The sequence below is a fragment of the Grammomys surdaster genome, unplaced genomic scaffold (genome assembly GCF_004785775.1).
Source record: "Grammomys surdaster isolate TR1022 unplaced genomic scaffold, NIH_TR_1.0 126313, whole genome shotgun sequence".
NCBI lineage: Eukaryota > Metazoa > Chordata > Mammalia > Rodentia > Muridae > Grammomys > Grammomys surdaster.
Genome location: NW_021621113.1, coordinates 10,542,802 through 10,568,284, shown reverse-complemented (window position 1 = coordinate 10,568,284; position 25,483 = coordinate 10,542,802). Strand labels below are relative to the sequence as shown.

Sequence of the window (25,483 nt, the reverse complement as noted above, 5' to 3'; positions counted from 1 at the left end):
CGCCTGTGGTGGTGAGGTTTAGGGAAGCATTTCCAAAGTTAAACACCACCACCACCTTCTTCTTCCTCCTCCTCCTCCTCCTCTTCCTCCTCCTCCTCCTCCTCTTCTTCTTCTTCTTCTTTTTCTTCTTCTTCTTCTTTTCTTCTTCTTCCTCCTCTCCCCCTCCTCCTCTTTTCTCCCTTTCTCTCCCTTTCTCTCTCTTTCTCTCTCTTTCTTTCTCTTTCTCTTTCTTTTTCTTTTCTTTTTTTTTTTTTTTTTTGGTTTTTCAAGACAGGGTTTCTCTGTGTAGCCCTGGCTGTCCTGGAACTCACTCTGTAGGCCAGGCTGGCCTCTAACTCAGAAATCTGCCTGCTTCTGCCTCCCAAGTGCTGGGATTAAAGGCATGCGCCACCACTGCCTGGCTTCCCCCTCTTTTCTTTCTCCTTCTTTTCTTCTTCTCCTTCTTCTTCTCCTTCTCTTCCTCCTCCTCCTCTCCCCCTTTTGTTTGTTGAGACAGGGTTTCTCTATATAGATAGCCCTGGCTTTCCTGGAGCTCTCTCTGTAGACTAGGCTGGCCTTGAACCCACAGATATCTCCCTGCCTCTGCCTTCCAAGTGCTGGGATTAAAAGTGTGTGCCACCACTACCTAGCTCCAGCTATACTTGTATGGAGCCAGCCCGTGGGACAATGTCCTCTGGACACAGGTCTGACTGTATCATTTGAAGGCTTAGCAGTAAGGTTCTTCATGGTTATCTTTGTTCAAAGGCTATACAGTCTCTGCTCCTGCCTCCAACCTCCGCCCAGTATTATCTGAGCCCCCGCAGCTCCAGCATCAAGACCACCGTGAGGCATCATTCCCTGAGCTTACCAAGAACCACAGAAGAGGAACAGGGGGCAAGATCACTAGGAGAATGAACTCAGAGCCAGCACCCAGGAAGCTCTGTGCTGGATGCCATGGCTGCAGGCCTTAAGCTGGAGCAGAAAGCACTGCAGAGCTGACTAGCGGAAGATGGGGTGACCTAGGAATCGGAACGACTGAGCCAGGGAAGCTTGGAGCCAAACCCTGCTGGTCAGGACTGGAGTTGGGGTATGAGTCATGGCCCCTGGGTGGCCTGAGATGTCTGTGGGTCACATAAAGGCCCTGTCAAGAAAGGCATGGTACATCTCAGCATCTTCCTAGGAAGGTGAGACTGAGGTAGGGGTACCAAGGTTCTAGGGAAGCTAAGGTGGCTTCTCCCTCAGAGTGCAACTAGCTATTTACCCCCAAGGCCACTGTTCCACCCATAAGTCTCCTATGGCTCCTCCCTAGAGGAACTCATCCTCCATGACTCCACTGGCCAGCCGGGCCCACCAGTCCTCCATCAACTGTTACCACAGCTCTAAGTGTGTCTCCACTGCCATCTGTGTGAAGTCGACCCTGGCCTTGGCCTTCAAAACCATGTGGTCTCTGGCCTCACCCCAGCCTATCTCCGTGTCCCCGTTATGACTGTCCTCACTTTGGACCCCTCCCAATTTGAGGTGCTCTCCACTCTCTACACACACAGGCCCCTCTCCCCAGAGTCTCTACCTCCCCACCCTCTTACCCTTAAGCCTGAGGCCCTAAACTGTCAGCTCCTGAGGCAGGGACTTTGACCTCTTCTCTGTCCCTGATGGTGATCCTTTGGTGCCCCCTGGTGGCCACATAAGGGAAACTTGGGGTTTGTGGGACATGAGGTGAGGAAACAACTGTTGAGCGCCAATTTTCAGTTGTGTGCTGTCCAGACTCTATGTCTGGTGACGGTGTGAACCAGTTCACTGGATGGTCACAGTCTCTGGTGAAGTCACAAGCTCTTCCTGCTCCTCTGAGAGGAGAGAGATGGAATCCCTTACCACCAAGTGGAGATGGTGCCCAGCGGACTTCAAAGCCACACTTCCTCCATGGGGAAGGGCCACGTAGTAGGTACGGGGTGGGAGAGGAGGCCTCAGATGGTGTTCACAGCCCCTGGGACCTGCTGACCTTGGAGCTACCCCCAGACTCAGCAGCACCAAAGGGGACAGGTTTATACTCTCTATCTTGGGTCCCCTGGGCATCCATCTGGAGTGTGTCTAGGCAGGGTTTACACAAAGCTGTTCTCAACTCTGGGTACAATAGCGATAAATATAATTTATTTTGTACAACCCTTACTGACATACATGTGGCCACAGCGCTTCCAAAGTAGGTGTTGGGGCTGGAAGTCTCGCCGTGGGCGTGGCTCCTAAGAGTGAACACATACACACAAGGACATGGTTCACAGCAGCTATGCCTGGCAGCCCCGTCCACAGCAGTGGTGGGCAGGGGATGGTGAGATCTGGACTCCAGACCAGCTGAGACCCCCTCAGCCCAGTACGCCCAGGAGTGTGGGGTGGCAGGGTTAAGCTGGGTGCTGGGTGAGGAGCCAGGGATGATGCTATTCCCAAGAGAGGACACTTGGCCATCGTGTGGAGACAGTGGAAGGACGTTGGCAGCTCTGTGGTAAAGCTGGGGTCTCAGGTTGGGTGATGGGTACAGCAGCCCTGGCCTCTTAGCCCACCTGGGGCTTCAGGAAGCAGTCAGCATGATAGGCGGTCCCTAGGACAATGACCCCCTTCTGGGGCAGGTGCTTGGAACCAGTCTTCAGTGATACACTTGTCCATCTGCAGCAGAGACGCCCAGAGAATGAGGGTGCCTGGCCCAGGTCCCACAGCGGAAACCGACAAGACGCTCTGCCTGGAACTCCTTTGCACACCCTGCGCCTGCTGCTTCTGCGGCAGGGTGTGTGTGCACAGCGTTCCGTCTCCTTTTCCTACCCTGTTCCCCATGGCTCCAGAGGGGAACCCAGTGTGACAGAGGCCCAAGGGAGGGCAATCCAGGGCCACAGTCCCTGCCCACACCCAGAGCTCCAGCCTGGGGTGGGGAGTGATGCCAGCAGCATCCATTCTGAGAGCTCTGGATGGCTCCGCCCTGCGGAGACAGCCCAGATGGGTGGGCCCAGGGCTTGGAGGGAGGGGCGCCAGGGGCTGGGGTGGCTGTGGGGCAGAGGACCAGCTGCCTGGATGTGGTGCAGCATCTTCTTGTGCTTCTGAGGCCGCGTCTGCAGGGAGCCAGAGACAAGAGACTCAGAGGAAGATGGCAACAGCCTCTCCTCCCATCCCATGGGCATCCCCAGCTGTCCCCATGTTCCACGCTCGCCCAGTTCCTTTTGGCTCAATCAAGCTCCCCAACAACTCATAGGCAGAGGTGAGGCAGCACTGTGTGCCCACTGCACAGACAGGCAACCGGAGGCCAAAGGGTGTCAAGACTAGCCCAGGCCCACAGCCACCAAGGCTGGAGAGTCCCTCCCAGCCCGGGGGGCTCTCGTCCCCTCCTCCACCCCACAGGATCCAGGCAAGTACAAGCTGACCTGCTTAGTCCCGCCTGCTGATGAAGTGGCAGCTAGCAGCCCTGTGGGAACAAATGCAGCCAGAGGTGGGGGCAGGAGACACGGGAATCCAGAAGTCACTGGATGAGTCCAGTCCTTCTGGCCTACTGGGGCATCCCAGCCATCGGTCCCTGGGTCCCTGTCCCCAGCTAGCTCTACCCTCTCCCAGGAGGTGTCCCCTTGTACCATCTGGGGTGTGTGCTGCTCAGATGTTTCCAGTTGGATCTTGATCTCGGGACACGCAGGGTCCCCCGACTTGCCGGCGTCTGGGTGGGGTGACCGTGTGAGGCCTGGGAAGGGGGGCAGGAGGGAGCCACCTCACTGGCCGAGAGGAGGCACCAAGGAGATGCAGGCATGGATGGGTGGCTGGCACTGGGGTTCCCCCACCCTGCCAGGTCCCTCCCTTAGGGATCTTCACCCTTAACTCACGCCCCAGCTATCCTATGCCATCTTCTGGACCACTGCCCCATGTAAGAGGCTGTCACACTACGCTCACACACTCAACCCCACCCCTCCCCCAGCATGGCTAGCCTGGTACCTGGGGAGCTGCCCCCGCTCGTGGTGCTCACGCTGTCGTCCAGCCATGTGCTGTAGAGGAAGGAGTCCCGCTTATGGGGCGTTCCTGAGGACGACACGCTCTCCTGGGGAGGGGGGGGAGGTCAGCCCCGCCCACAGCCCACCCCACCCCCATCCTTTGTTCAGGCAACACACACATCTACAGATGTTCCTCCTGGTCTGGGTCTCAGGACAGAACAGACCCGGTGCCTGAGCTCCGGGAGCTTGAAGTCTCAGAGGCCAACAGACTGTGAAGACCCCTGCACCTCCACTCTAGAAGGCCAGCAGGCAGGGCCTGTGTCTGCCAGGGGACAGGACAGGCCAGTTGCAGGTACCCACTGAAGTGTGTTTGATGGATAATGGCCAAGGTGCTAAAAGTGAGGCCCAGAGGGAGGGGATAAGTCAGCCCAGCCAAGGGAGGAGTCGGCAGGAACTTGAGACCAGCAGGGGCAAAGGCCCACCACAGTTAGGGACGGCAGAGGAGCTCCGAGTGTCTGAAGAGGTAAGAGACAAGGTGCGGGGAGCACCTGGGCCCTCAGGGGTCTGTCTCTGTGAACAACATGGGAGAGCCACGGAAGGCTAAGATCTGTCTGCATCTCCTGCAGGCTGAGACACCCTTGCCACCAACACCTCAGCCAAAGCACCTCCAGAGACCTAAGAGAACCCTGTCCAACCTCCATGGGGCCCTCAACACTTGGGTAGCTCACCAGGCCTGTATCCTCCCCATCCACGCCCTCTGTCTCCTCCACCACGCTGGTGAAGCTGCTGGCGCTGGATGAGGATCTGGAAAAGCCTTGCAGCACTTCCGCTCTCTGGGCAGCCGATTCCACTCTGCCACACAGTGCCACGAGCCATCAGCCACGGGCACTGCGCCACAGTCCCCAAGAAAGCTCGGCCTGGAGCCAGGCAAGCACCCTGGGACTACCATTACCGCTGGTCCAGCCTCTTAGCCCCCATGGACTCCCAGTGAAGGCCTTCCCATTCTGTGGATCCAGACAGGTCCCTCTATGCTCCAACACCCTCTCGGGGCTCCCCAGCTGCCCCCAGGGAAAGTCGGATGCTTTGGGTTGGCACTCAGTAGCCATGGAACTCGATGGCTTACTCTAGTAAGCACTCCTTGGTCCCCTGAGACCGTGCTATTGTGGGACCCATCTCACAGACCTGGAGGCAGGAGGAGTGTGGGACTCAGCCTTGGGTCACTTGGCTCAGCATACAGCAGGGACTGGAGCCCTCACACTCGGGGTCTTTGTGTCTCCTGCCCAAAGTCTCGCCTATTCCAACAATTCCACAATCCAGATTTGTCCCTGTCACACTTTTCTGTCTCTGTTCAGCAGTCTGACTCTCCAGCTCATAATGGCTGACACCCTGTCAGGAACCAGCAGCCTTTGTAGGCCTCCCTGCCTCTGCCAGCCTCTCTTAAAGGCGTGTTTAAAAATATTGCTCTTTTCATAGACTTTTATCCCATTTAAGATAAAACGCAAAGCTCTCACATAGCCCCCAAGCTACGAACAGGTCTCTGCCCACGTCTCTGACCTCGTTCCCACCACTGCCCGATGGGCACAGTTCCCACTGCTCCAGCTGCCTGTGGTCTTTCCATCTGTCAGGCGTGCCTGGGAGGGGCTTGCACCCACTTAGTATCCCTACTTCCTCCTTGCACCCCAGCTCTCTCTACACACTGTAGGTATGGTTTGTTGGGGGCTAACCGGGCCAGCAGCTCCTCATCTGGGTGTGCACACAGCTTGCAGCTGTGTCCCAGAGCACAGAATAGGCGCAGCATGCACAAGGCGCTCAGTAGGACATCAAGGAACAAAAAGAGTGAGCCCTCCCCCGCCAAGCCCAGTGCACCCAGAGCCCTACCTGTTCTTGGTCGTGGGCATCTCTGGGGAGCTCTGAGTGGACGAATTCTCTGACTTGGGCTCCTGTGAGACATGCCCGCTGTCTGGAGTCTTCTGGCCAGCTGGAGGGCTCTCCCTGTGGGGCACACGGGGACAGCAGGAGGCCCAGGCTGTGAGGGGTGGTCATGGGCATGGTGTAGCTTTAGAGGCCAACCTTGGCAATCCCTGTGGGCTTTTTAGCTAGCTGGCCCTTCTTCTACCTATAATGGTCTCCTAAACGATGGCCAGCCTTGGTTACAGCAGGCCTCGAACTCAGGATTTATACTCTGAGTTTAGGAGGTATGAGAGTCTCCTGGCCGCTGCCTTGTGCTCATGCCAGGGACTGTACAACGGCCCCAGGCTGCTGGCTGCTTTCCTATCTCACTTTTCACACTGTGATGAGTCTCGGAGAAGTACAGTGGCATGCCCAAGGCTACGAAGCTGCAAGGACCTCTTGTCTGCTTTCTGGGCTCAGCCGTGCCCACAGGTATTCACAGAGGCTGCCCTCCGCTTTCCCTCCTCACCCCTGCTAGGAATGTGAACCTGATCTGTAAGATGCTGGCCCTAGGGAACGAGTGGAACTGCTCAGTGTCAAATGGAAGTGGCTCCTCCCTCCTAAGTGTCAGCTGTCACTGGATGGATATGAGGCAGAGGGCAAGTACAGGTCAGAGTGGGCAGCACACTGGCGACCCCTACCGGTCAGGGTGGGAAGCGCGCTGGGCTCCCTGGTGGGTCTGGCTCCCACTCACCCACCTCTTCTCCTGCACTTCCTGAATGTTCTCGATGCCAATAGCACTGCTGCGGCGTGAGCCAAATGGACCAGACTTCTTCCTTGTGGGGCTTTTTCCAGGGACAATCAGGGACTGTGGGGAGAGACTCTGTCTCAGCGCCTATTTGCCTTGGGACACCAGTGGCCCCACCTCCCACTGGGGCCCTGCCTCCGCGCCCAGAAGCCAACAGGTTATGAGCAAGAAAGGAAAGAAAGTGTGCTTTCCGGAGGGCTGCCTGATAGATGGGCAGGCCCACAGAGGGCCAGGGCTGCTCCGGAGAACACGCGGCAGAGCTGTGCTGGACATTAGTCCGAGAAAGGCAGAGGGCAGCCACTGGGGTCAGAAGAAAGAAGGACAAATGCTCAGATGGCCACGCCCTTTGCCCCTCGGCCTCATGGGAGCTGTAGCCTAAAAGTAGTAGTGAGAAAGCAGTGCTGCACCCCCAGCCCCTGCCAGGGCACCCCCACCCTCAGACTTCAGACTACTTGGGGAGGCTCTGTGTCCCCAGTGGGGACATCCCTCTCTCCACACACTATGGCGGGATGCCCGGCTTCAGAAGCATGGGGAGGTAGGAAGTGGGCCCTGAGGAGGCATGACGGGAGGGACAGGATCCGCAGGCAGCTCATGGGAAGGAGGGGTCACGGGGAAAGGGAGGGATGGTGCTTCATGCAGAACCGGCAATATTGGGAGACGTGCAGCTGGCCAGAGAGTCTTTGAGTACCAGATCCCAGCAAGGACCCAGTCAGGGTTCCAGGAGCTAGGCCAGGGCCAGAGTCTCCTAGTGAGGGCCTGGGGACTCTGGCCCAGGTCCCAGTATCACCAGAGCCGTGGAACTCTGCCCTGCACGATTGGGGAAGGGGGCAACGTCCCCAATATGGCCTCCGTCCTGAGAGCGAGCGGAGAACAGCGCGTGCAGGCAGCTCCGGAGCCGCGGCCCCTGGATGGATGACAACCTCTTCCACAGCTCCTATGCCTAAGGCGCTGCCCCGGCGTCCGAATCTACTCGCGCTTTTCCCGGGAATAAGCAATGACTGGCGAGGGCAGAGGGGTACAGAGAGAGTGGTGGGCGGGGGTCGGGGGGGGGGAAGAACATGAAGAGAAAGAGGGAAAGAGAAACAGAAAAGGCAGTGGCAGGTGGGTACCGCAAGAGCACAAGACACGGGGAAGAGAGGAACCGAGGGGTGTAGGGAGGGCCGGTGGGGTACAGATTGGGGCAAGGGAGGCAGGTAAATGAAAGGGGGTTCAAGAAAGGCAACCGGGGGGAGGAGGAGTCCGAGGGGGCACAAGCAGACAGGGTAAGGGAGGAATGGCAGATGGAGAGACAAGGAGGAGGAAACAGGAAGAACAGGAAAAGGAAGCCACGTGAAGAGAGGGAGAGTCGTGCGAAAACAAAAACAGAAATGGGTCTGGTTACTGCCATGGCGGGTGCTGCTGGCCTGACCCTAACCCGGGGCCCCTCCACAGCCACCCACAGGCAGGAAGGGAGGGGCTGAGAACCTGGGTTGGGGAGAAGTTGGGCCAGGTCCTGGATGACAATGGACTTGGTGACCACTGGACAGCAAAGGCCTCACCTTGCTCCCCTGGCCAGACCAGACCACATAGAGATGGTTGGGAGAAGAGAAGACTCCTGCCACATGCACAGTCTCACAGCACAGAGCACAGGGAACAGCATACAGCAGGCAGCGAGCAAAGCATGGGTGGCTGGGTAGACGGACTGGTGGATGGACTGATGGATGTGTAAGTGGGAGGATTACGGTTGGACAGATGGACAGGTGGACAGGTGGATGGATGGATCGACAGTCGGATGGGCTGATAAATGGATAGATGCGTAGGTGGGTGGATGGGTAGATGGATACATGGGTGGGTTAGCGGGTGGATGTATGAGAAGGCAAATGGAGTGGGGGAGGGGCAGACCAATCCATGCAGTATCTGAGGTGGCCACTAGATGGTGTGAAGCAGCTAGGTCATGATGTAGGCGTCTTGAATTCCCTGAGTGTGGAGAGCAGACTCCCATAGAGCCTGGCAGACAGTCAGTAATCAGTGATGGGGTTCACTTAGGCAAGCCCACACAGAAGCCCAGTTCCAGACACACGAAAGGCAGTCACAGGCATTGAGGTCCGGGCTGCTGCAGCCACAGAGTACCACACAAGAAATGAATGTCCACACAGCAACATATGTCCTGAGAGACAGCATGTGTGACCCCTGATAATCAGAGCTTAGCACACATCATTTGCTCACACAGCAGCCCGATTTCTGACACACAGTAGGTACTCACACAGCAGCCTAGGGTTGGGGCACACAGAAGGTGCTTAGAGTTGATGCCTACACAGCAGCCTGATTCCTGACACACAGTAGATGCCCACACAGCAGCCCGATTCCTGACACACAGTAGGTACTCACACAGCAGTTCAGGGTGGGACACATAGTAAGTGCTCACAAGAACTCAGGGCTGGGCTCACAGTAGGTGCTCACAAAGTACATGTCCACACATGTGTCACAGCCCAGGTCCTGACACACAGTGGATGCCCACAGCCCCACATACAGAGGTGCTTCCAGAGACTTAAGGCTTGACAGCAGATGCCCACACAGCAGCCCAGTGTCCAGCACACAACAGACAGCAGATATTCAGTAAAGACTGGGATACAGAGGCTGTAGAAAGTCACACCCAAATAAACAAAGGGCCAGGAGGAAAAGGCCAGGGGGGGTGAGTATATCCCAGGGCCCTGACTGAGGCACTTGGCCATGGAGAACGGTATCTACACCAAGTCCAGTGCCCAGGGTGAGCACATGAACAGAAGGGCAGTGGGAAGAGGTAAGGCCAGGCCTCAGGAGGAAGGGAGCACCAAGGGCCCTGGGAAGGAGGGTGGGTCAGGGAATGTCTAGGGACACTCACTATGCCAGCCGCCTTGGCCAGGTCGGGGTTGTTGGGGGTGAAGCTCCCACTGTGGCTAGTCGACACGGTGTTGGGTTTCTTGTTGCTCAGTCCCATGGCATCCATGGACTGGCTCCGGCTCCGGATGACCCTCTGTGGGAGCAGAGGCGGATGTAGAGAAGGCATGCGTTTCCTGGGGCTTCTTAACCTTGGGAAACCTCCTGGATACATGCATCTGGCCCTTGCCACCAATGCTATTCTGGGTGACCCTAGGACACCCCACCCTTTGAAGCATCAGCTTCCCCATGTGTCACATAAGAGGCAGGAGAACAGTGAGCTTCAGAGCAGCCGGGCTTGCATGTGTCACCAGCAAGCGGAGCATCTCATGTGGATGTCATGAGGGTGGGGGAAATAACTGAGCACGTGCGTGGTTGGCTGTACTCACCAGGGGCCTTCCAGGACCCTCTCAGGGTCCCCTTCCCTCCCAGGGGCCCTCCAGGACCCTCTCGGTGTTCCTCTCCCTCTTTCTGTCCATTTCCAGAGCATGCTAGAATAAGTGCTTCCTCTACAGCCAGATACTGTATGAACTCTGCCATCCAAGCCTGTCGACAAGGTAGGACTATCTAATGGCCGATTTAGCCAGGAAAAACCATAGGCAGAGGTGAGCCTGGGGCCGACAGAGCCAGATCGTATGCCTTTCCCCACAGACTCTGCTTCCTTAGGAACACATGACCTAATCCAGGGTCTCTACTTGGCACTAGCCAGATGAGAAACCCCTGGACCCTGCTCAAAGCAAACACTAGACCTGTGTTCAAGTCCATGGGTCCCTGACTCTGGTTGGTGTCCTTTGTGGACTAGTAGATCAATGTTCCTATACAAGCCCTCAGTTCCCACTGTAGCTAAGCCTGGGTAAGAGTGAGCCCACCTCTCCGCCGTGGGCCAGGAAGAACCGAGAAATCACTGCACACTGCCCTGCAGCTGGGTGAGTCCAGGCCTTATCCAAAGGGAAGTGGAAGCCCCCCCCTCTTCTGCCTACCTCTAGATTGTCCTTGCTTTGCTAGATGGGCAGAGTTTACATCCACAGGATGCTCGCCTAACTGCTTTGCAAATAATTCAAAAGCATTTGTGTGTGGAGAGCTATTATGAACCGCCATTTCCCTACATGACAGGTAACTGAGGTGTGGGGACTGCGAGCTGGTAAGCAGAGCTGAGACGTAAACCCAGGGAACCTGTGCTCTTAGATAAACCACAAAGTACCACGGGGGTCACACGGTGAGGTCTGTAACATCACTCAGGCAAGACAGACCTCCTCCGCTCAAACCTGGCAGCCACAGCCCACGGCACCAGTGGCTCCTTGCTGGTCTGGAGGACTCCAACCTTTGTGGGTGCTCCCAGACAGACCCGGAGCTCCTCTAGCCATGAACCCCATCCTGAACCAGAGCCCCTTCTTCCTGGCTCAGTATATCCAAGGCATAGAGCACATCTCCAAAATCTCCATGCAGCAAAAGCTTAGGTCCACCAAGCGATGTCCTCAACCCTAGCCACACTTCCAAGCAGAGACAAGCCCTCAGCCAGACCCCACCTCCCGCCACATGTCCCTCACAGAGCCACCAGCCCCGCCTGAGACCCTACTTCTAGGACTAAGACCCAGGCCCATCCACAGCTGTGCTGCCTCTTGCTGTCATACCCCACTCCTGCCCCATCAGCCTTGCCCACCGGGGTGGAGCCCCGAGCCCTCACCTTGAAAGACTCGAAGAAGCCACCCCCACCGCTGCCGTTCTCCATCTTGTCGTCGTCGCCGCCCAGGCCCATCATGGACTGGCTGTGGATATGGAGCTCCTCGTAAAGTGTCTCTAGAAGGGCGGCACGCGTCCGCTCCTGCGGGTCAGCCATGAGAAACCCCAGAGATCAACCCCCGCCTGGCAATTCCAATCCCGGCTTCACTTTCCCCGTGTGAAGTATGGAGCTTTTCAGGTAGCTGCACTGGCTTCCCCAATTCTCCAGCTCCCCCTCCTGCCTGGCATCTTCACCTCCCACCCCCTCTCGGACACTACCTTCCACTGCCTCTCACTTGCCCTCCCCAGTCAGCACCCCCAAAGCCACGGTCCGAGCAAGTCTTTTCCCTCCAGAGAGAGTGTCCATCCGTCCAGTCCACTCTCACCTCTAGTTTGGCAAATTTCTCTGCTTTGTAGCATGCGTATTCAGCGTTGATCAACTTCGTCAGCAGAAATTCCTGGAACTCAGGCCCCTGGGATCCCCCCAGTGTGGAGGAAGTGAGAAGAGGGTCAGGTGATCATTAGAGGAAGGGGCTGAGGGAGGTGAGGCAGGCTGGAGCTCCCAGAGTCAGCCCTCTAGCAGACACCTGTGAGGGACCCTGTACCCCTGATAGACACCCCCAAACTCAGGAGGGCCTGGCAGAACATGTAAGTGGAGGGAGGGGTCAGACCAAGGTTTGCCATGTGTCTACTGAGAGGCTGGCAGAGACATGTGTGCCCCTCCCCCACAAACATAGTGGAAAGGCTGTCAAAGAGAAGACATGAAAGGCCACAGTCAGCTAGGAAAAATGTAAAACAGCCTGTAGCTTACACTGTGACCTTGTAGAATAAGTCACAGCTTTTATCAAGACAAAGAGAGGTAGCACAGCTGAAGGGTGAAGGAAACCTAGATCCCCAGTACACAATGAGGGAGGCTTCAAGTCCTCCTGGGGCAAGACTGAGGCCCCCTCAAGCCCCTCCCACTCCAGCCCTGCCCTCATGACGGGGGGGGGGGGGGTGTGGGGGAGTGTCGGGGGGAGGGTTGCCTTTTTACCTTCCTGAACACGGCAGGATCTGGGAGGGGAGGCCCAAAAAAGGGCACATCATCTCTAGCGGTGACTGAGACCTGAAAGGAAGGGAAGCTGAGTGTGTGGGGTCAGAGACCCCTAAATCAGCTCCTACACCATGGGGTGGGGAGGCTCGGGGACTGTTCAGTTTGGGGACCTTTTAATTTGGGGGAGAATTTTAGCTCCTCCAGCTTACTGCCCTGAGTTTGCAGGGTGGGACTGGTGCAGGGACCTCATGCGGATGCAAAGGCTGAGGAAACAGGGTAACACCAGACCAGACCAGAGCAGAGCAGGAGGAAAGTGGCTCTCGAAGGAGTCCTCCTCACAGCCGTGAGTCCTAGGAAGCTTCAGTTTACCCACCTTGTAGAGGGGGCCGTCGGGGCCACCCCCCTCTGCCTGCACTACCACATAGGCATGCAGAAAGTTGGATGCAATCATGTCTGGCACGAAGGGTGTGTTTTCGTCCTGGAAGACCACGGCGACGATGTCGTTCCCGATATGCCGCTTCCGCTGCAACTGAGCACAGGGCCACAGGCCTTCATAGCCTGGCTGGAGGGTGCAGGGCAGGGGTGCCCAGAGGGTGTAGGGCTGAGGGGGAATGGAGCAAGCAGACGACACATCCAGGGATGTGTGTTCCCTGCCCACCCCAAAAATGGCAAAACTTGTCTTAAGAGGATGCCCGTCTCCTTGGCAACCTCTGACGTGAGAAAATGGAAGCCAAGTGGCTCCAAGGTCCCCTGATGCCCTCAGGGATTTCAACCCAGGTCCCATCTCTCAGTCCTTCCCTATCCCAAACCTATCTCGGCATGCCCCAGACAGAGTCCATCACTGAACAATGAAGTCAGTATTGCTAAAACAGAAAATCAAAGAAAGAACCCTGTAAGAGTAAAACATCTCCTTCCTCTGTTAGCACCTTTTAGCGTCTGGGCTGGGGGGAGCAGAGTCAAGCGCATGGCCTGATGGGAAAGCGCCCGACAAGGGGAACCAAACTTCCAGTGTGGGTCTAAGAACATGCCTGAACTCCTCATCCTTTCTGTGTGGGACTCTGCACCTCGTTCTCTTAGCAACCTGACAGCCTGTCACTTCACCTGAAAAGCGCTTCCTAACTCCTGGCTCTGCTCAGTCTCGGGACCCCCACATGACCCCACCATGTCTCTTGCTTCCCACCAAAAAACAAGCTCACCCAGGCAGGGCCCCTGCTGCGTAGAATGTGCTGTAGTCACATTCTCCATAGATGCCATCATCACCATCATCTCAGAGGTAGAAGCCAAGGCTTTCCCTCCCTCCCGTCCCACTTACAGCCTGCCCCGGGGAGAACAGGTCAATTCTATCTGCAGCTCAGGGCCACATTGAGTCTGGTGTGACAGATGCTAAACAGACCAGTAGATGGGGTCACAGGTGACTGCAGGACACAGGTAGACGAGCACCCAGGCTACCTGCTGGGCGTCCCCTTCTGTGTATGGCAGCTTGGTGGACACGTGAAACATGATCTCCTTGTTGCGGAAGTTGCAGTATACCGACTCGGTCCCCGTCTGCCCGTGAGTCACGTCCAGGCCTCCTCGGAACCTGTCCCCAGGTCCCCAAGGCCATGGCTCAGTCTCCAGCTCCAGTCAGGCCTTCATGGGGCCAGGATGGGGCTCCCTCCCTGCTCAGGGACATGGTCGGAACAGCTCTTCATCTGGGACTTACCCCTTGAAATCCTGCAATTTGACTTTCTGGCCCAGAAACTCAAGGAATTCCACGAAGGCAGGACTTTCCTCGTTGGTGCTGAATAGTTCTTCCTCAGATGTCTGGAGAACAGGGGCAAGGTCACAAAGCTACAGCTCCTGAGTGGCCCTCCCTCAGCCCTACTTCCTCCCATAGTGGCCATGAGCAGTCCCCAAGCTCCTGGGAAACTGAGTGCCCCGGCAGGCGACAGTTGAAGATGAGGTGGGATGGGCTGCACCAGGCCAGGGGAGGGGAAGGGTAAACACCTGGCCGAGCTTCTGATAAATGACTCCAAACTTGAAGTTATTGCTGATAACATGTTCGTCAAAGGTGACGATGAGTCTGGAGGCCTGTGGAGAGTGAGGGTCGTGTATGCAGGGAGTATCACAGAGCCTGCCGCCCTGTGCCAGGCACCACACACCATCCTTGTAAGGAGAGGCCCCACCCTTTCCCAATCCCTTGCTTCAGAGGCTTCAGCAGTTAAGTCAGCAGCCTGCAGGCCTGACCAGGGTTAGGCCGTGGTCCGCATCCTGCTGGATTTCCAAGTTCTACTTCGAGCCCTGCCTATCATGGCCAAGGCTACCCCAATCTACTCTGCAATGCCCAGTTCACTCCCTGACACTTGGGCAAACCTCCTTATGCTCCTAGACACCCTAAGTCTGACCAGCTGGCCTTGAGGCCTTCAGTGGGTATCCCTCCTCACTCTGAGCCTGTTTCTCCCACCGAAACCAAGACGTGGGGCTTGATTTACAATGCCCCTTCCTTCACCTTATGGGATCTCAGCCTGATCAAAAATCCAGCCAGGAACCCCCGGCACCTTTTAAAGCCGTGACGTCCAGGACTTACTATTTCAGGGTCATCGCAGATGCCAGCAGAGCCAGCAGCAAAGGCTGAAGTGTGTGAGCTATAAGGAGGCTCTTATGGAGCTGTAGGTGTTCTGTTGCCCTGGATCTCTGAAGGCGAGGACCATGGAAAGGAAATCCAGAGCACAGACCAGCCTAGCAAGCTCCCTAGGTAGCACTGACACTGTTACACACTGTGGGCGATGTAGGGCTGTCAGGGACAAACGAGAGGACCTGGGGGACATGCCCAGCCATCAAGAGTTCCAACAGCTGCCACCCACCCTTGGTAAAGGAGCCAGGTCAGGTACCTTAGGGTAAAGCACAGGGTAGAATCGATCCACATTGACATCTTCACATACCAGCTGCAAGAGAGCACAGGAGGGGTGGGAGCCGGGCTCAGAGAGAAAGGGAGAGACTTCCTGGGCCTTGGTACGCAAGTCTAGGGATGACAGTGGCAGAAAGGAGTGGGGACGGGCTGTGCTGGAGGCAGCGGAGGCTAACAAAAGACTAAGAGCCCTCGCTGCTGCTCAGAATGGAGCTCAGAGAACTGGGGCCCCCTGAGATCTGTGGGTGCTGTAAAGAGAACTAGAAGCACACTTGCAAGTACCCAGGGCGACCCAGAGCAGTGTGCACACTGGGCAGAACCGGGTAAGAGGCTGCCCACAGAGGCGGCTGCCATATGCAGGCACCAGGATGCTCATGGCCTCACCTTTGCCATCTGGACCACGTTGGGGAACTCGGTGAGGCAGGAGATGGGGATGACATCATGGTAGGTCCGACACTTGGTCCTGGGAGGAGAAAGGTGAGAGAGTGAACAGTGGGAAGATCTCAGGAGGACCAAAGATGATAGTGGGGCACCAAGCCTGGCTAAGGCACTAGCTTGCTGTGTGACCTCAGGCAAATTCCTGGTCCTCTCTGGGCCTCCATCAGGAAGGCAGGTACAGTGAGCCAAGCACTGGAGCTCTAGACCTCGGTCCTCCCTACTGTCTTGGGCTTCCCCCTCTACTGCCCATACCTAAGCAATAGCCGCAGGTGCTCTTGATCTCCGATGACATCATACTTGAGCGAGAAAACCAGGTGGCCGAGAGCAGTGTCCAGTGAATAGTAATTGAAGTGTTCCTGTGGAGGGAGGGTCAGAAGAAGGAGATGAGGTGTTGGGCTTTGGGAGGAGACAACAGTCTCTGCATTAGCTCCGCCCCTTACCAGCTGAGACACATGCCTGCTTTTCCAGGCCTCAATTTCCTGGTCTATTAGACGGGAGGGTGGCCACCTATCTGAATAAGGCAGGCAAGCCAGGAAACATGCCTGGCATGGTGTCCAAGAATGTCTGTCAGAACCTTGTCTCTGGCTCAAGGTCGGAGCCACATGCACATCCAAACACTTACATGTATAAGCACACACATGCATACATACATGCACATACATGCATACATGTGTATAAGCATGTATGCATGTATGTATGAATGTATGTATGTGTATGTATGCATGTATGCATGTATATATGCATGTATGTGTATGTATGTATGTGTGTGTATGTATGCGTATGTATGCATGTATGTGTATGTATGTATGTGTATGTATGCATGTATGTATGCATATATGTATGTATGTATGTATGTATGTATGTATGTCCTTGTTCCTGAGCACTCAGCAAGCGCTCAATAAGAAAAGCCAACTAGCCAGGTGAGGTTGTGGATATCTGGCCTTCCAGCCTAGGTAGGCCAAAGCAGGCGGTCCTGAGTTCAAGGCCAGCCTGAGCAACACAGGGAGACTAGGAAAAGAGAATGATGGGATGAAGGCCGGATGCCTCGGCAGGCGAAAGCATGTAGCAGACTTCTGTTTCTAACACGCATGTCAGGTGGCTCACAACGGCCTGTAACTACAGCCAGAAGACCCATTCCATCCTTCTGACCTCCACAGAATAAAGGGAGTAGGAAAGGAGGGAGAGGTGGAGGCCAGCTAGCTAAAAAGAAACGGAAATGAAAAGAGAGAGGAGCCGAGCCGCTGACTGCCCAGTTGTGGCTCAGTGGCCCCTGAAGCCAGGGCCCGTGAGAAACAGGAAGTGAAGCGTCTTAACTGACCGGGCAGGTTTCTGCCCTCCTGCCTCACCTAGAGCAGAGGGCACAGGGCTGGCAAGACAGTCCACAGGGCATGAGGGATACCTATGACAGGAATGGCACTCCTCTATGCATACCCAGGCCCGGCACCATTTTAAAGGGGGAAAATCCCTAAGCCCAGAGCGAGAAGCCCCAGCCCCAGCCCCAGCCCGGCCCTGGGCTCCCCCTGCTGGCCCAGGCCTGGGAGTGGATGTTCAGCCACACCCATCCTGAGAGTCATCCTGGAAGTGAGTCTTGTTTAAACATGAACACTGCATTTGGAGGCAGGGTGTAGAAAGAGGTGGGGCTGGGGGTGCCCTCAAATTCACAGTTCAGGGACCAATGAATGGATCTAGTCCAGGGCTCCCCTAACCCCTGGCCTGGGTATAGGGTGGAGAAAACTCCCAAACATCTCAGACTGTCCATAGACAGGTACTTGGCCAGGAGTCCAGGGTCCAGGAGATCCTGACAAGGGCAGAGGGGCCCTAGAGTCAAAGTGGAAGGCGGGCTCAGGTTCTCCTGAAATCGGTGCCTAAGGTCACCATCACTGACTCTTCCTGCCATGATGTGGTTCCTGCTCTGGGCACTGCTTTCCCATCTACCCCTCCCCCATCCCATTGACCTGACCCCGGTCACCACACCTCCGAGCACCTCCACCTGCACCTTAGTGTCTGCTGTACTGAAGGCCCCCTTTCCACCTAGTACCGTGACTCCTTTAGCAAGCTTAAGAGTGCCAACTATGTGCCAGGCTCACAGTCGTGACTCCCAGACACAGCCGAGAGCACTGGACAGTGGGCACTTGGGATGAAGACCTCCCTTCCTCTACCGCAGGCTCAGTCAGGAGGTAGAATCCCATGCTATGTTCTGGGTCTGTCCCCAGGCAAAGGATGGAACTGGGACCTGCTGGGTTAGTCAGTGGCACAGTGAATTGCCCCACCCAACCCCAAACCAGATAGCACTGGTATTTCCTAAGGGTAAACTGGTGCCCTGGGTCTACACTGAGACCACATAGCTTCCCAATCCTGCCAGGGTACCCCCCCACTTCTGCCCTTATGTGCACATGTGCACACACACACATCCTCCACTCCCTGGCTTCCATCCCCATCTCCCGGGGCATCTTAGTGGAAGGCTCAATAACTGATCTTGCCCGAGTCACCACACCAGTGTCAGCTTCCTCTTCCCTAAGAACAAGCGAGCCTTGCTCTCACGGCGGGGCAGGCAGGTGTGGCGGCAGCTACTGCCAGCCATGTGTTTATTACGCGTTCCCCATGCACTTGTCTTACCCCGTATTTTACAGATAAGGAAGCAGTTCAAGAAGGTTAAATAAAACACCCAAGATAATAGGAAAGATCAACAGACAGAGCCCCCACTGGCATTCAGGCCCTGAGGCCTCCGAGCCCACGAGATAACTCTTCTGTTTTCAGAGCACACTGACGCCACACCGTGTGGAATTAGGGTGTCAGCACAGGGCTTCTCTCAACTCTCACCCAGTCATTTCTCTCTTTTTGTTTCTGTGAAACAAGGTCTTACTCTGTGGCCCAGGTAGGCCTTGAACTTCTGGTGATCCTCCTGCCTCGGTTTGCCAAGTGCTGTGATGACGGGCAAGCATCACCGTATCTGGCTCACACTTGATAACTTTGGAGAGTTATGCCTTGCTCAGCCAGCACTCAACAGAGTGTCACTGAGTGTCTGCTCTGAGGCCATGGTGACCCCAGATCTAGTCAAGCCATGACACCCCTGTGTCTTCTCAGCATACTCTGACTGCCGAGGGCCAGGTCTGGAAAGATTTTGTTTGCTGCCCCCCATAGCTGGTGCCCAGGGTAAGACCAGGCATACAGCTGGCACTCAAGCAAGACCAGGCATACAGCTGGTGCTCATTATTTGCTCACATGAAAAACACTTAGTTTCAGCTGTCACTCAAAATCTCCTACTAGCATTTTCTCACTAAGGTTTCCCAGGAACCATGTGAGAGACAGATATCATAACTGTCATTTTTACAGATGGGGAAACAGGCACATAACTGGTAACCCAGCTAAGGTGCAAGTCGTGTTGGCGGCTCTTCTCTTGACAACCATGCCCAACTGCCTTTTGCAATGTTTGCTGGAGAGAATGAATGAAGCCCCAGTTGCTCCCAGAGACTCAGAATTTTGAGATGCCTACCTAGCTACTTCCCCTCCCCCAGGGGCCCAGCCTCCCATCCCTGCCAGCCACTCACCTTGCCTAGAAAGTGCTTCCGGTAGATTCTGGCTGTGGGGTTGCACTCCAGCTTGACTTTGGTGGTGGGAGACTGTAGAGGCTCCGTCTCAGGGATGCTACTGATTTCATGGTTGGTGCCTTCAATCCAGTAGCCCCCAAATTGGGGCAGTAGGATGAGGGGGAAGGGTCCTTCTCGCCCCAAAACCTAGAGGGGGACTCATCTGAGAGCTACTCCACACAGCACGTATTAAGGGACCCAGGGCATCCTCCCAACTCAGACCCAGGACTATTAAGCACTACTGGACAGCCCAGGGCTATGAGGTCCTAGACTCTCATCCACCCCTCTGGGGAACCCACTTGGTTTCACACCTCTCAGCGCTATGCAGAGGATGGGGGAGGGGTGGAAGAGAGTATGGCCCAGAGGCCTCAGATTCAAAGAAACTTGGAACCTCAGAACCAGAAAGTGGGTCTCCAATGGGACAGTCTTTCATGAGGGCTTCCCAGGGCCACGGTAAGGGTGAGTGTGGGGCTCAGGCTGGTACCTCATGGACACTTGGGTAGGGAATGTAGTCCTCCTCCGTCTGCAAAATATAAACAAACCAAGGACCAGCTGAGGTGGGGCTTCATCTTTCTCTAGCACACACACATACACACACACACACACACAACTCCAGGTTGCTCTGAGGGTCCCTGAGTCTGATAGCATCAGAAGCTTTCTTCCAGGGACCAGGGAGGCTCCCTTCTTCCTGAGTCTTGCTCAGATGCACACAGAGGCAGTAATCCAAGCAGGGCCCTATAACTGACATTCCTACCAAGCCCCTGGATGGCATCCGTCTGAGGATAGCTCTGAGACCCCAGCCTTGAATGAAGCTTCAGTCTTATAGCCCAGCACCTGATCTTCCCCAGGTCTGGCCACATCTTCTAGGGGGAATTCTGAATCGGAGGTACATGGCTATCCGAGGGCCTATGCCCCAGACAAGAGCTGAGTGGAGCAGGGGCTCACAGGCCAGTGAGTAAACACAGCCAAGTGACTGAAGCCACCCTTGCAGCAACAAGGGCGCCAGCTTTAGTCCTGGGTGGCCTGGAGGGGACAGGTGCCTGCAGTGATGCAGGAGAGTGAAAAGAGCTGGCTTTGAAGGGGCTTGCCAGGGTCAGGGCAAAGTACATGCTGCTTAAATTCCCCAGGCCAATTGCCCTGCTCACCCAGGGCCCAATATTGGCACCCAGTAGCCCTACCCAGCCCAGTAGGGTGTCTGTCCCAGAGTCTGGCCTGGTCACCTACCTTGAGGGGTGGCGGGAAGGAGCATCGCTGTTCATCCATCCTGCTTCCCTGCAAGAGAAGGTATGCTGTTTGTTACCCTTCCACCATGCCTGTCCCCAGGAGCCCTCCCTGGGCTGAAGGGAAAGCCCTAAGAGAGATACTCCTGTATGTAGGGGTACTTGCAGAACAAGGTGCGGGCTGGGTCGGGTCCTTGGGCCTCTGGCATCCTCTCTGTAATGTGCTGAGGGAGGTCCAGGAGCAGGGAGGGGCGGGGGCTCTGTGCAGGAACGCACGTGCTGCTGGGAGTGGGGGCAGGGAGGTGTACAGGCATGTGGTGTGTGTGTAGGGAGGGGGCTAATGCATCATGGGAGAATTCATCCATGCCATAAACAGGCCAGGGCTGGGAGATGGAAGGTGAGGAAGGGTGAAGCAAGGGTCAGGACTGCACCCCAGGTTTCCTGGCTCATTAATGCCTCCCCATCCCTTCTGCCCCCTCCTCCGTTCTGCATGGGGTTCCTGCAGAGGAGCCTACCAGGACTCTGATGAACTGGATAGGCATGTACATGTGGGGACCCTGCTGGGGATCCTGGGAGCCCAGCAGAGTTCACAATCAGAGAGGAGGCAGGTGCCTAACATTAGTCCTTCAAGGCTCTGCAGAGGGGACCCCCACCTTTAGCCCTGGCGGTCCTGGGGCTCCCCCGGCCCACCCTTACCTGCATCTTTTCAATCATCTCAAACAGATCTGTGTTCTGCAACAGAGACGGGAGAGAGGTCAGCCCCAGGGAAGAGCGGCTGATACTGTCAAGCCTGGGACAGTCTCGAACCACTCGGGAGAGAGGTCAGCCCCAGGGAAGAGCGGCTGATACTGTCAAGTCGGGGACAGTCTCGAACCACTCCAGCTTGCCTGGTCCTCTCATGAGGTACCAAGAGGGTGCAACCAAGACTTTGTGGGAGGGGCTTTGTACAACTGACCCTCCAGAGTTTGGCCAGATGCCTAGTGATGTGAACCCAGAGCCCAGGTCCTGGATCTCTGGCAGACACCCCAACTCAGTTTGCTTTCTGGAAAGAGGAGGTTGTTGTTAGTCTAGGGGAAGAGATACCTTCCTCTCTGCCAATGCAATGATATCAGTTGTGGGACTGGCATACGGGCCCTCAAGAGCTCACCAGATCCAGCCCTAGAGCCAAGCCCCACCAGGCACTATCACCCACGAAGGCAGCCAGTTCACTGATACCCTAGTCAGACAGTCTTTCCCACAAGCATGGGAGGCTGGGACTCTCGGGGGAGAAATGCTGGATTGCTATTGTCCCTTCACCTGTGCATGGTCTCACATGCACCCTCTCACCCTATGCACAAGCCAGCCTGTCCAAGGCCAATGAGGACACACAGGGTTAACACAGTGTCTAGCAGCTGCTTGACAGCATGGGCCTCTCCAGCACCAACTCCCTTCTGAGTCTTCCTGGAAGGCAGCATCCCTACCGGATGGAGGCTGGCCGACTCGGGGCTGGGCCTGGGAAGCCCCCAGAGTCTCCAGGACAGCCTTTCCTCCAGCCCTTCCAAGGTTCAACTCAGGTGGTTCCTGCTGCACAGGAGGGGCCATCTGGGCTCACACACATGTGCTAAGGTTGTGAATCCAGGAAACATACTCTCCGTCTGTGAGACACACAGAGGCCTCCACACTGTGATTTGAACATGGCACTAGGCATACCTTTTGTGTATCAAGAAAGACACATACACACGCACGCACGCGCACGCGCTCGCACACACACACACGCACACAGAAATCCATATGGAGTCTGCATAGTGATTCTTAGAGACATAGCCTAACACACACATATACATGTTGGTGTCCTGAGTTACACACAACACACACTCAAGTCCTGATATTCATACATGTGCACACATCAATGCAGGCCTGCACCCAGTAACTGCACACCGGCACGTGCAAGATCAAGCCAGGTGCTCAGGGAAACAGATACAGAATCCCAGGCATCGATGCCAGGATCGAAGCCTGTGGTGCCACAGACCCAAGCCAGCATCCCATATTGTAGATAGGAGTTCTGAGCAAAGGAAGAGGAATCAGGCAACTGCCAGGCTTGTTAAACCCCATGGGGTCCTGAGCAGAACCACCCATCACCACATATGCACAGTATGAAGCCCTTGTGCACACGCTCTGAAGCCTACCTACAAAACAAGACCTAACCTGTAAAGCCCACTTCAGTAGTACCCAGGAGTCCGAGCCATGGGCACCTGTGGCCACACCCAACACCTCAGAGTTTAGAAAAGATAGCACTGACAGTTTGGCAGACAGCATAGACATACACCTATAGTCCAGGAAGACAAACACAGCTGTCAATGTGACATGTCACAGCAGTGCCACCATCCTTTCAGGGTCAGCCAGACACTCTCTGACCTACCCATTGTAAAGAGACCCAGCAATGGGTTGAGGAAGAAAGGAGACCCACTTAAGGTGACCAAACAGCCAGCCACAATGAAGCCCCACACACTGCTACACCAGAGTCACAACCACGTAAACACTGACACATGGCACTGTCACCCAGAGTGTACACACACCGCAACAAGTAACACCCACAGTTACAGCCCCACAGGCAACAGCAGACGCCCTGACACATGGCAAAGGAAGGCTGGGAGTGGTGTGGCCAGAAGCTGGGCATCCCACCTGGAGAAGAATCACCACAAAGTTACCCGGTGATATCGCTGCTCCATCCATGGAGGGAAGGCAGCAGGCAGTCCCAACAAGAGTTACACACACACCCAGTGTCACTGCAGCCCACGGCCACAGTGTCCCCACATCTGACCCAGGGGCAGCTGTGGAAAACTGCTCATAGGACGGGGGTGCTCCGTGTAGTCCGGGTGTCAGTCCAAACACACATACACCCACCGTGCCGGGGCTCAGGCACAGACTGCCAGACTCAGACTCAGCAGTCAGGCTGAGTGATGGCCCTGGGTCCCCAGTCGGCCAGGCCGCCCCTGCCAGGGTCCTCACCTGCCAGCCGGCCCCCGCCGGCAACGAGCCCCTCCGCGGACGGCTTTGGGGCGCTGGGGGCCGCGGCTGCGCCATCCCGAGCCCCAGCCCCGGCGGCGCTATAAGCCGGCCCGGCCCGGGGCCCCGTAGCCCGAGCTCCGCGCTCCTGTCCCGCCGCGGCTCTGCCTTCTCTGGGCTCACCCAGCCGCCGGGCCCGAGGGGGGCGGGGCGCCAGGTGCGGGAGGCGCGGAGGAGGGGCGGGACAGTGGGCCACGCCCACTCCCGGGGCGGACCGGCAAGCGGCCCGGACACTGCGCCTGCGCGCAAGAAGCCTAGGGCACTTCTGTTAGCAGCTGTGTCTTCCCAGACCAGAGACCCTGCCTCTGGGCTTCAAGGACAAGGTTCTTGAGACAGCTGTGCCCAGGGAATGCAAGAGTCCCGGAGATGGTGCTTTACTTGAGCACTTCCTTAGCTGGACACTTTGCACGTCTCACCGTATCACCATAACCAAGGAGGTACAAATGTCTTCACTAGACAGATAGAAAGACTATATTCTAAGAGGTGCAATAGTTTATCTGCTAAGAAATCCAGGGATCTCTGGAAGAACGTGGAACTGTAGAGTTGGCCCAGTTAGCCGTCTGTAAATTACAAGGCCTCGGAAGTCTCCCTACTTAACACTGCTGTCCTTGTGTCTTGGGCTGGTACAGCCACTGTGCAGCAGGGACAGATAGATGCTGGAGAAGTCTGGATGCTCCAGGGGCAGGGTTGTCCTCCAGCTGGGAGGCCAGACCTCCTGCAACTTCTCAGAAGTGCAGTCTGCTACCCTCTGTCCCCAGGGCCGGGGAGCTCCTGAAAGGAAGGCAAGCAGCACTTTCCCTTCCCTCCCAGACCTGGCCCAGGGTCAGGCTTGGACCCAGAGAGCCAGCAGGAACACCAGAGATGTGCATTCCAGACACCAAGTAGCTTTGGCTTTAATAATTAACAACAGCAAATATTGATTTACGCAACCACTTCCAGGCCTGCACACTTCCGGGCACCCATCACGATGCAGCCAGAGGAGCATCCTTTCCCACAGTGGCCCTGGGGGAGGCCAAAGCTGCTCAAATCACCAGCGATATGTAGGCCAGGTAGTGGATGCCGTCTGTGCATGTGTCTAGGTCCTTATCTGTGTACGCGTACGTCTCCAAGGCCAGTCTTGACTCTACATGACATACTACATTTCCGTAGCATAGAAGTGCAGGTGAAGGCTGGAGAGATGGCTCAGCGGTTAAGAGCACTGACTGTTCTTCCAGAGGTCCTGAGTTCAAATCCCAGCAACCACATGGTAGCTCACAACTATCCCTAATGAGATTCGATACCCTCTTCTGTTGTGTCTGAAGACAGCTACAGTGTACTCATAAATAAAATAAGTAAATAAATTTTTAAAAAAAGAAGTGCAGGTGCGTAGGAAGGGGTGGGTAGGGGTGTTTACTTTCTATTTCCTTCATGTGTTCATGAGCAAGTCTGAATACATGATAGATGTACATACTTGTGTCTGTCTGTCTGTCTGTCTGTCTGTGGCCTGGCCCCTAGGCTGGGTATAGGTAGGCCAAGTATGCACATGTATGCAGATTTTACAGTCCCTGAGTCCTACAGTGTCTATATAAATGTGGCTCCCCAAAGAAAAGAAAATACCACCCTTGCCCAGCCCTGGGAACACAGTAAGACTGATTATTTCCAAAGCACTTCCAAAGGTGCTGCCCAGTGACAAGCTGGCAAGGTAAATAGAGGAGACACTTTCAGCCAGGTGATGGTGATACATGCCTGTAATCCCAGCACTCGGGAGACATAGGCAGGCAGATCTCTGTGAGTTCGAGGCCAGCCTGGACTACAGAGTGAGTTCCAGGACAGCCAGAGCTACACAGAGAAACCTTGTCTTGAAAAACTAAAGGAGAAGAAGAGGAAGAAAATAAGAATAAGAGGAGGAGGGAGAGGAAGAAGAGGAAGAGGAAGAGGAGGGAGAGGAAGAAGAGGAAGAGGAGGGAGAGGAAGAGGAGGAGGAAGAGGAAGAGGAAGGAGAAGGAGAAGGAGAAGGAGAAGGAGAAGGAGAAGGAGAAGGAGAAGGAGAAGG

General features: G+C 55.8%; 1 protein-coding gene across 16 annotated transcripts in view; it reads right to left on the bottom strand.

Annotated features, from left to right (window-relative positions):
- Positions 1–2,102: 2,102 nt before the first annotated feature.
- Rap1gap (RAP1 GTPase activating protein) overlaps positions 2,103–25,483 on the bottom strand; it is a 25,345-nt gene continuing 1,964 nt past the window's right edge. The window contains exons 1-24 of one of the 16 annotated variants that reach the window (XR_003710282.1): positions 23,395–23,478; positions 21,103–21,138; positions 20,411–20,458; positions 19,671–19,709; positions 19,148–19,333; positions 15,852–15,955; positions 15,546–15,624; positions 15,145–15,198; positions 14,261–14,344; positions 13,977–14,077; positions 13,724–13,853; positions 12,648–12,803; positions 12,275–12,346; positions 11,628–11,714; positions 11,207–11,344; positions 9,488–9,619; positions 7,548–7,625; positions 6,578–6,687; positions 5,808–5,921; positions 4,658–4,781; positions 3,934–4,036; positions 3,582–3,716; positions 3,378–3,418; positions 2,103–3,068 (exon numbers count right to left, since the gene is read on the bottom strand). Coding sequence is in view for 12 of the 16 variants with exons in the window: in XM_028759652.1 (XP_028615485.1) it covers positions 4,322–4,781; positions 5,808–5,921; positions 6,578–6,687; positions 7,548–7,625; positions 9,488–9,619; positions 11,207–11,344; positions 11,628–11,714; positions 12,275–12,346; positions 12,648–12,803; positions 13,724–13,853; positions 13,977–14,077; positions 14,261–14,344; positions 15,145–15,198; positions 15,546–15,624; positions 15,852–15,955; positions 19,148–19,333; positions 19,671–19,709; positions 20,411–20,458; positions 21,103–21,138; positions 23,395–23,469 (2,283 nt within the window). In the remaining 4 variants the exon portion in view is untranslated. Of the gene's footprint in view, positions 3,069–3,377; positions 3,419–3,581; positions 3,717–3,933; positions 4,037–4,232; positions 4,782–5,807; positions 5,922–6,577; positions 6,688–7,547; positions 7,626–9,487; positions 9,620–11,206; positions 11,345–11,627; positions 11,715–12,274; positions 12,347–12,647; positions 12,804–13,723; positions 13,854–13,976; positions 14,078–14,260; positions 14,345–15,144; positions 15,199–15,545; positions 15,625–15,851; positions 15,956–19,147; positions 19,334–19,670; positions 19,710–20,410; positions 20,459–21,102; positions 21,139–23,394; positions 23,544–25,483 lie in introns of those variants that run through there. The other 15 variants (XR_003710284.1, XM_028759656.1, XM_028759655.1 and 12 more) reach the window with 15 other exon arrangements.